At 47.5% G+C, this 11,121-nt stretch overlaps 1 protein-coding gene across 1 annotated transcript; it reads left to right on the plus strand.

Moving 5' to 3' along the window:
- Positions 1–313: 313 nt before the first annotated feature.
- Positions 314–1,678, plus strand: LOC146027204 (paraneoplastic antigen Ma1 homolog). Its single transcript, XM_083158160.1, has one exon. The coding sequence runs from the start codon at positions 314–316 to the stop codon at positions 1,676–1,678; it is 1,365 nt and encodes a 454-aa protein (XP_083014286.1).
- Positions 1,679–11,121: the final 9,443 nt, after the last annotated feature.

Consider the following 11,121-nt stretch of genomic DNA (forward strand, 5'->3'; position numbering starts at 1 on the left):
ATACTGTGTAAAGTTATGCTCTGCTTGTTCTACTGTTAAAGTCAATTATTGAAGCCGTAAGTTATGAAAAAAGTTGTTTATTGAATTCAAATGTTTGTATTGTAATGTTATATTTTTCACATTTTGAAAAGTAAACTTACCCTTTTATATAAACGCGCTGTACCTCTATTCATTTGAGAGCCCTAAAAGGAAACAAGCATAAAATCAGTATAGTACATGTGGTAGCCACATACCTGAAATTAAAAGGTGGTTACATTTGGAGGCACTGGAGCTGAGATTTGATAGGATTTCCTGTTTACCTAACACGTATAAAATGGAGGCTTTAACAGGAACGGATATACACGAGTGGTGTATACAAAAAGATAGGGACCCTAGGAAATGCCTAGGAATAGCAGGAAACTTTTCGGAGTTCTTAGATGAAGAGGTACTAGAACAAGCAGACAAACTGTATGGTATACTTAAACCAAAAATAGTGGACAAATGGAAGGGAGCCTTGGGGAAGGTAACAGCATTTCTCATAGAGAATCTGAGAGAATTAGACCCCAGCTTACTCCCGGCAATGGTTTTAGCTAACGAAGAAACAGGGAGGAAATGGCATATAATAGGGCCAGTAAAACCAGAAGGGCCTGCCAGTACAAAAAAACCCACCACTAATGCAAATGCCAAAGGGAAGGAGGAAAGGGATGTAGAGGATAATGATACCCAAAGCGAAACCACCAATGTAAGTGGCGGACAATTTGAGGTTATAGTAGACAGGGTGGTAACACAACTTGAAAGATGGCATTATGAGGGAAGTTATCGTAGGCTGCGTATATTTTCTGGGATTATCCCAATACCCACGGGAGAGGAAGCCTACGAGGCATGGAAGGAGGCAGCCATACAGCAAGCTGAGGAATGGCAGTGCCCAGATAAAATTAAAAGGCAAAGGGTGGTAGAAAGTTTGAGGGGCCCCGCCATGGGAATTATCCAGGCAGCCAGGCGCAGTAGCCCCAATGCCACCCTGGAAACGTATTTTGAGGCCCTGGATTATGCTTTTGGGACCCTGGAAGACGTAGGGGACCTTACGTCCCGACTATACCATACATTCCAAGACCCTGGGGAGAAGCTAAGCACCTTCCTGATCCGCCTAGACAAGTTATTGTATAAAATAGTGGATAAGGGAGGAATAGAGAAAACGGAGGTAGACAAACATAGGATGAAGCAGCTTCTCAGAGGAGCATTAACTAGTGACCCTGTTGCACAGAAGTTAAGATGCTCAGGGGTACGGGAGCCTCCCCCTACCTTTAATGACTTACTTAAGGAAGTGAAGCAGGACGAAGTCCTAATTGAAATGAGAGAAAAAACTGTGAAAAAGGTAAAGGTGGTACAATCCGCCACTGAAAGTAGCGAGTTTGAGGCCAAAATCCTTAAAATGTTAGAAGAACAAAATAAAAAGTTAGAGGATTTTATTGTAAAGCAGAATGCAAAGGCCCCCACTCCAAACGTCAACACCCCGATAAGAGGATTAGGAAGGGGGAGTGGCAGGGGATGTTTTAACTGTGGAAGGTTTGGGCATAGAGCCTTCGAATGTAACCGGGGCACATACAGAAACCCTGGCAGGAGAACAGACAATAGCAACCTGAGCCAAGAAAGTCAAGAGCAGGGAAACGGGAGAGGGAGGTCTGTGAACCCCGCATAGGCCCCCTAGAGATAACTTGCTGCGCCATGGGAAACTCCTGGTGGAATGGGGAATTACCTGAGGGATTAGTAGGGCCCACTTGCCACATGAACGCGTCCATTAACAACAAGCCGTGTAGAATCTTAGTGGATAGCGGGTCCCAAGTGTCCATAATATTTGAGGAGTGGTATGAGAAGAACTTGTCAGAAGTACCTATTCAGCCACTCAGCGGACTTGTAATATGGGGCCTTAGTGCTGAAAAGTACCCCTATCTGGGCTATGTACAAGTGAACCTCAGTTTGCACAAGACGTCATCACAAGAGACTGACACTCTAGAAACACCTTTAATCGCTTTAGTGTGTCCAGACCTGTCGAAAGAAAGGGGAGAGACACCTGTCATAATAGGGACCAACACCCACACATACCAGGTGTTACAGAAGTGGCAAGAGGGAGAAGAAGAGCAGGCGAATGCAAGTTCTTTCTATGTGGGGACAAGGGAAGATAAGTTTCAGGACTGTTTTGAGGGGAGCGACATTACACCAAATGATAGAGCCATGTTAATTGAAGAACTTGAAAAGCATAAGCAAGCCTTCTCTGAAGGAGAGTGGGATCTCGGCATGGCTAAGGGAGTGGAACACAATATAAGGCTCACAGATGAGACCCCTTTCCGGGAGCGTTCAAGAAGAATTGCGCCAGCCGACTTCGAAGATGTGAGGCAGCATTTAAAAGGACTATTAGAAAACCAAGTTATCATAGAGTCCCGGAGCCCTTATGCCTCCCCTATTGTGGTAGCTCGCAAGAAAAGCGGGAAGATCAGGATGTGCGTCGATTACCGCACTTTAAATCAGAGAACAGTGACTGACCAATATACAGTACCAAAAATAGACGAAGCTTTAGACTGCCTACAAGGGAGCGCTTGGTTCTCGGTGCTCGACCTAAGGAACGGCTTCTATCAAATTCCTATGAAACCCGAAGATAGAGAAAAAACAGCCTTTATCTGCCCATTGGGGTTCTTCGAGTTTCTAAACATGCCCCAAGGAGTCAAGGGAGCCCCAGCCACCTTCCAACGGACAATGGAAAGGATCGTGGGTGATATGGTGTACCGAGAAGTCATCGTGTACCTGGACGATATTATCGTGTTTGGGTCAACCCTTCAAGAGCATAACCAACGCCTGCTGAAAGTGCTGGAGAGGTTGATCGAAGGAGGGTTGAAGCTATCGCTTGACAAGTGCCGGTTGTGCCAATCACGAGTGAAGTACTTGGGGCATATTGTCAGCAGAGATGGTGTGGCGACCGATCCTGAAAAGGTAGAGGCAGTGAAGAAGTGGCCCCGTCCGAACAAGCTTAAGGAGCTGCGATCATTCCTGGGTTTCTGCGGGTACTACCGCAGGTTTGTCCCGAACTATTCCAGTATTGCAAAGCCCTTGACCGATCTGACCAAGGGATACCCATCGACTAACAAGAGGGTAAAGTCAAAGAAAGACTGCTATAAGACAAGTGAACCCTTTGGAGATCGGTGGACGGATGCATGTGAGGCTGCTTTCAACTCCCTGAAACAATGCTTAACAGAGGCACCTGTCCTCAGCTATGTGGACCCAGAATTGACTTACGTCCTACATATTGATGCATCGCTGGATGGACTGGGAGGAGTGTTGTACCAAGAGCACGGGAAGGAGCTAAAGCCGGTGTCATTCGCCAGCCGTGGATTGAGCGAAAGCGAGAAAAAATACCCGACGCACAAATTGGAATTCCTAGCCCTGAAATGGTGTATTGTGGATAAATTCCATGACTACCTGTATGGAGCATCCTTTACCGTCCACACTGACAACAACCCGCTCACTTATGTGCAAAGCACAGCCAAGCTTGATGCTACTGGACACAGATGGCTAGCTGCATTAGCTCTCTACAACTTCTCGCTGAAATACCGCCCAGGTGTCAACAACACCGATGCTGACTCTCTTTCCCGCATGCCGGGCCAACCTGAAGAAAAAGGGGAAGATGAGTGGATCGAGGTACCCGCAAGTAACATCAAGGGGATGTGCCACAGCATCGGAGTGAACCAACCACCCGAAAAGAGATATGCAGATTGCTTGGGGCTGCCACCGCAAGTCTTACCGCTATCCTACTGTTGGATTAGCCAAGTTGAAATGGAAGGGCTACCGAAGGTGAGGCAGAGTCAACTAAGGCAAGACCAGCAAGCTGATCCAGGCATGAGGTGCGCTTTCTCTCACAAGCACAGCCCCAGCACTCCCCCAGAGGTCAGGAAAGAAGCTGAACTGTTGAAAAGACAGAGAAAGAACCTGGTTACCAAGAAAGGGGTGATGTACCGAAAGCATGAAGCTGGGAGAAACCAATGGCAGATTGTGCTGCCAAGGAAGCACCGTGTTACAGTAATGAGAGCTCTTCATGACAAACATGGCCACATCGGGATAGAGAAGACTCTGAAATTAATAACTGATCGGTTCTACTGGCCAGACATGAGGAGAGATGTGGAGGCCTATTGCAAGAACTGTGGTAACTGTGTCGCCAGGAAAACTCTCCCGGGAAGAACAGCCCCACTGGTAAACATAAAGAGCCAAGGGCCCATGGACCTAGTCTGCATTGACTTTTTAACCCTGGAAGTGGAGTCGGGAAACAAATGCAACATTCTAGTAATTACCGACCACTTTACCAGATACGCCCAGGCATATGTCACTCCAAACCAAAAGGCTGTTACAGTTGCTAATGTGCTGTGGGAGAAATTCTTCATCCACTATGGACTTCCTAACAGACTGCACTCAGATCAGGGGCGTGACTTTGAAAGTAGACTTATCAAAGAACTGTGTCAAAGTTGCGGAATTAAAAAGTCACGAACCACCCCATACCATCCACAGGGTGACCCCCAGCCTGAAAGATTCAACAGAACCCTGTTAGATATGTTGGGGACCCTGAATCCATTGGACAAGCGCAGATGGAAGCAACATGTATCCAGGCTGGTGCATGCATATAACTGCACACGTTGTGATGCCACTGGGTATTCGCCATACTACCTAATGTTCGGACGTGAAGCAAAGCTCCCAATCGACATCAGCTTCGGAACTTTGAACTCTGATCCGTCAAATACCTCACACTTGAAGTATGTGCAAACCCTTCGGAAAGAACTCCAGGAAGCCTATGAACTGGCTGAAAAGACAGCAGACAAACTAGGGAGGAAGAACAAGACTAACTATGACCGTAAAGTACGTGATCATGTCTTACACCCAGGAGACAGAGTGCTACTTCGACGACTGGGACACCCTAGAAAATTCAAAATCTCTTACCGCTGGAGAGAAGAACCATTTGTGGTGTTAGAAAAGTTTGAGAACTTACCTGTATACAAAATCCAGAGAGAGGATGGAGAAGGGGCTGTATTGACCCATCATAGACAAAACCTTCTTCCCATTGGACGAGATACCAGAATGGAGGACCTGAAAGACAGAGACACAGAACCTGTAAGAAAAGAAACGCCTACAAATGACACTGCACAGATACATCATTCTACAGAACCAGAAGAGAATGGAGATGAAATTGGCCAAGGCTGTTACTTCAAAGACTATGAAAGAGACATTGCCAAAAGCCTTGAGGAAAGTGAACTTAATGATGAACCCCCTACGCCAAGCCCTGCCGTAGCAGATTGGGATTTTACAATTAATGACTCTGACTGTCCTGTCCCTGAAGAATGGGTTGTGGGGGAGGAGGATACAACAGAGAATTATCCCAGTGACTATACCTTGGAAGATGGGGAAGCATTTGGGGAAGTGACCACAACTAGGCCCAAGAGAGCATGTAGGCCCCCAAACATTGTCACTTATGATCAGTTAGGGGTACCCACATATATCCCAAGAGTGACCTACCCTGCCAACTTAGCAGTATGGCCTTATTTTGCAAATACTGAAGTTGTATATTAATAAATGTAAATATTTCTATGATGATCCAAGTTCATCTATTGCCTTGTATCATCAGGGGAAGAGTGTAACATATTCATGCTGTAAATATGTTAAGAAATGTAATTATAAAAGTATAAGCAGTTTCCACCTCAGGATTGATGTTGTGTGATGAACTTTTCCACAGATATGGTAACGCTGACTGAGCAACCAAAATGTATATTTTGCTCAGAAACTGTTTAAAACCGGGTGGTATAGACTCATACATGTTAGATAACTATGGCCAGTGACAGGCTCTGCCAAAACTGTGTTTTAGTGTTAAGTTATTGGACGAAAGGCATTGGTGGCAGTGGAATGTATTAATGACTCATGGACATTGGTAATGCAGCGCTTACACATATGCTGCTGCCCCCTTTGCGAACCCACAGCCAGCTGCCAATCAAACAGGTATAGTAAGTGTCCCCGAGGACACTAAAAGTGCGGGAAGTCAGCTGTCTCGTGCACTGAGCGGGAGAACAGCTGTTCTCGTGCCGCACAGCTGACCTCCCAGCACAGTATATAAAGGAACTGTCAGAGCTCATAGAGAGAAGCTGATCGCTCCCTTCTAGAACCCTCCAACAGAGTCAGTCAGCGCCGCTGTAGACATTGAGCTGTAATTAGCGCGGGCTGAGCTCCTTGGAGAGGAGTCGGGGAAGGGACCCCAGGCAGGCTCTGCAAAACTTCTATGTGTGCCGGCATTCTTATGTTATCAGAAGGACAACGCCGGAGAGACAAGCTTCCGCTGCACACTGGGAGCTGCCTCCCTTCAGCCCACCGCAAGTGACACAAGAGCCTCCAACCCGGGAAGACGCTGACAAGCGCAACTCACCTGCACCGGAGACGCCGCTGACGGGTGAGCCTCGCGCTGTCTGGAGAGGCGCTGGCGGCGCGTCATCCACAAGAGCCGCCCAGCCGGGAGAAGACACCGCCTGTCAAGCCGCCTGCCGGTTGCCGCCCACAGATCCACCTACACGCCGGGAGGAAGAGACCAGCCCCGCTCACGCCCCTCTACACCCAGGTGCAGCCTGCTTGTCTGGCAGCGCTGCCCTGCGGGAGACGGGAGGAGGCGTGGACGGCAGAAGGAAGAAGCTGCACAAGCACCGCAGACGAAGAAGAGGAGTCACCGCCCAGCACAAACAGTAAGCCGCCGCTGTCACACCCCTCTACACCCTGGGGCCGCCCTCACCATTGACGGCCACCAGCGGGAGACGGGAGGAGGTGTGAACAGCGAGGGAGGGAGCCGCCCATCATCACCAGCCCAGCCGAAAGCCGCCGCCCAGCCCTGCCGAAAGCCGCCGCCCAGCCCTGCCGAAAGCCGCCACCCAGCCCAGCTGATAGCCACCATCCAGTTCGGGAGAGAGCCACCCCTGTCGCACCCCTCTACACCCTGGTGCCGTTCATATCACTGACGGCCACCAGCGGGAGACGGGAGGAGGTGCTGACAGAAGAAAGGGGGAGGGCCTCCGCTGTCACCCACCTTGGACAGTTGCCAACAATTACCATGCCAGAAGTAGCGCTCCTGACTCACTTATAGGAGCACTCTAATATTCTCCTCCGCACCCAGGGTCTGCCTGTTTTAACAGCAGTGCCCTGCGGGAGATGGGAGGTGGGGGGACAAAGTGACAGGTGTACACACTAGGCTGGGTGCAGGAAGAATAAAGGCAGGCAGATCAAAGACATTAAAGCAGGAAGAGAAGGAAGAAGATAGGAAAAAAAGACAGTTGCCCAGATAGATGATCAGAGCTGCAAGAAGGGTGAGCTAACCTTCATTATGCACTATCACACGCAGGAACCCCAGACATTGATGTTAGCTCCACTTAATACAGCAGCCGCATAGAAGTAGCCTAAGCTTCCTACTTCACAGAATAGGAGACTTTGTAACAATTGCCCCTGGGCTGACAGTCAAACAACTTTAGAGGAGCATAGAAAGTTTCAATCTACACCAAAGGAAGTCAGACTATTGTATCTAAACTCAATTACACAGATACTTGGTGCGAGTAATATCACACATTACAGGGACAGAGACATAGACTTCTACAGTGCTAGGAACACCTAGTGAAGACCAGCGGACAAATTCATATTTAAACAGGTTGCTTATTAGCCTATTCACACCTTCAGCAAGGGCCCCAACGCGCGCCAACAAATATATCTATATGCAGTGTTTTTTATGCTGGCCAGCGCACAGTAACTTTTTGTGTAAATGCATGCATACTATGTGTATAGGAAAGATAGAAAGTATAGTAGTTTATTGAGTTTATACATGTCATGCAAAGTTATTTATTGAACCGTCATACTGTGTAAAGTTATGCTCTGCTTGTTCTACTGTTAAAGTCAATTATTGAAGCCGTAAGTTATGAAAAAAGTTGTTTATTGAATTCAAATGTTTGTATTGTAATGTTATATTCTTCACATTTTGAAAAGTAAACTTACCCTTTTATATAAACGCGCTGTACCTCTATTCATTTGAGAGCCCTAAAAGGAAACAAGCATAAAATCAGTATAGTACATGTGGTAGCCACATACCTGAAATTAAAAGGTGGTTACATGTAGTAAGAGCGTACCACCGCTAATATCTATAGATGTAGTAAGAGCATATGCACACATGTGGATCGCCAAGACTATCTAGCCTCTGCCGATTGGCTGAATGCCGTTTAACCTCACCAGCTGGTACACATATCATTAGTGCCTATATTCTGTGGCATCTATTCCTTCATTGACAGCTCCATTTGTTCTGCTGCAGGAATATGGATTTCGGGGTTCTAATGGGGGTAAGAACAGATGCATGTATATAATCTGTATTTGTGTTGTTATGTAATGACACTTGGGGGGATCCAATTAGCTGCAAAACCACCCAGGCTAGTGGGTTTTTGTTTGCATGTGCAAAAATGTGTGAGCCCGGCACTAGAAGGGAGCCAGGAGGGGCCAAATTCACATGCCATTGTTGGCAACTAGCATACCCCTGTGAACAGGGCTGTATTAACCATCAGGTACGCTAGGCTGAAGGTGTAGCTAGGTGACATGAGTATGTTTTAGCACCCTGTCCCCCCCTTACCGCCTCTAAGCCATTTTTCCTTTTTATAGTAATGCCCCTTACACATTATGCCCCACTCTGTAATTCCTATTACATGTTATGCCACACACTGTAATTCATATTACATGTTATGCCACACACTGTAATTCCTATTACATGTTTTGCCATAGACAGATATGCCACTGACACCATGGCCCACAAACAAAAATGCCCCCTACAAATGATGCCCCACAGTAAGGTTTTGTTGCTGGGGGGGGGGGGTACATGCTCATTGCCTGAGGGGAAGTTACATGCTAGTTGCTAGGGGATTACATGCTCATTGCCAGGGAGGAGTTATATGATTGTTAACAGGGAGTTACATGCTCATTGCCAGCTGGTGACATGCTTGTTGCCAGAGGGGAAGTTACCTGCTTATTGCTAGGGGGAGTTACATGTTCATTGCTATGGGGATTTACATGCTCATTGCCAGGGGACATACATGCTCATTGCTGGGGGGGGGGGGATTACATGCTCGTTGCCCAGGGGTTCTATTCAAAAGGCACGCAAGTGCTCTCGGACCACACTTCCGGGTAGCGCTGGGACCTCTAGTTTCTGTCTAAGATGGCAGACATTTTTGGATGGACAGCCACAGACAGAGACTCTGCTCCCCGTTGCAGACCCTTCTATCTGTTCTTCTGCGCTCTGCTAGGGGCTAGGAAGCCTGTGAATTCCTTGTGCTGAACTACTTTTACCTGCGCCCTAGGGCTCCGGTGGTGGTTAGAGACATACCAGACCCCAAAAGGTCGACAGGGTGAAAAGTTTGACATGAGTCTTTCAAATTTTTTTGGAGTCACTGTCGACAACTGACAACATGGACCCACGGCACACTGATATGAGCGCATCATGTGTGTTGGCATGTGCGCCAGTCCGTGCGCCCAGCTAATATCTGTGTTATCATGACACCTCAGTGTAGCAGATACTGCAATTATAATGGCTCATTACCCCTGACAGGGCCCATAAGCTACTCTGCATATGCAAATTGGGTCATTATTGTACCGTCCTATAACTGATGATGCGCCACGAGCGCGGCCCACAGACGCACATGCAATTAGTCACCATTACCGTGCCCAGACACAAGCCGCCCAATCCATACCCCCAGCACCCTGGAAAGGGCACACTATCCCTGACACTGAGGGGTTTATTTACTAAGATGAGCATTCTACTGAAGATGGGATGTTGCCCGTAGCAAGCAACCAACCAGATTCTACTTCTTATTTACTTAGCACCTTCTACAAGATGATTGATAGAATCTGGTTGCCCATAGCAACAATCCCATCTTCAGCAGAACTCCCATCTTAGTGAATAAACCCCTGAGCGTGACACAGGACACATTCTGGTCATTGGGCCAGATGTACTAAGCTTGAAAAGTGATAAAATGGAGAGGGATAAACCACCAACCAATCAGCTCCTACCTGCCATGTCATGGGCTATGTTTGAAAACTGACATGTAGGAGCTGATTGGTTGGTGGTTTATCACTCTTTATTTTATAACTTTTCAAGGCTTAGTACATCTCGCCCATTAGGGGTTGCACAATGTTGGTGTTATTTGTGCTATTGGGGTCAATTTACTAAAGCTTCGAAATATGAAAACATGAAATTTTGCCCATAGCAACCAATAAGATGATGTCTATCATTTCTCTATTGCAGCCTAGAAAATAGTAGTCAAAATTTGATTGGTTGCTAAGAGCCACATCAACTCAGTGTAAGCAGCAGGTGTGCTGAGCTGTCAGTCACTCCCTGCCTGCTGTGCTAGCGCCCCCTCCTGTGCTGCGGAGGGATGACAGGGAGCACTTAGTATAAACACTCCAGTTATTTCCTGTGTATTATTCAGCCTGGCTGTCAGCTGTATTAATGACAAATGGCCGCTTTACTTCCTCGTTAATATATCGAACCATAAACACTTCAGTGCGCTCAATGATACACATCAATCACGCCATTATACGGGAGAATATATCTAGCAGTATGGGGGGGGCCACAGGGAATGTGTGTGTGTGGGGGAGGGGGGTGCAGACAAATGATCCCCCCTTCCCCTCAGGCCCAGCCCCGTTCTCTGTCAGCAGCACTTTAGCTCTGCCGCACAGCATGCCAGCAATTAGCGCTCACAAATGAGGAACAAACCATCGGATTTATAACGCCGCTCGCCCTGGCCGCTTTGTCCGCGCAATAGACTGAAGTGTAACTTTTGCTGGATTCTGCGGCGGCTAATTACCGATTTATACTGCAATTCCCATCAACCGCTTGGACATTTAGGAGAGATGTGAAACTGCAGACATGTAACGTAGCGGTTCCCCTCCGCAGAGACTCACACATGGAATATGGGCTCTAGGTCGACATGCATGAAGGTCGGCATGACTGAAGGTCGACATGGGGCTAGGTTGACAGGGTCATTAGGTTGACATGGGTTAGGTCAACAGTCAAAAGATCAACATGGGGTTTTTCACCTTTTTTGAGCC

The sequence above is a fragment of the Crinia signifera genome, chromosome 8 (genome assembly GCF_055691185.1).
Source record: "Crinia signifera chromosome 8, ASM5569118v1, whole genome shotgun sequence".
NCBI lineage: Eukaryota > Metazoa > Chordata > Amphibia > Anura > Myobatrachidae > Crinia > Crinia signifera.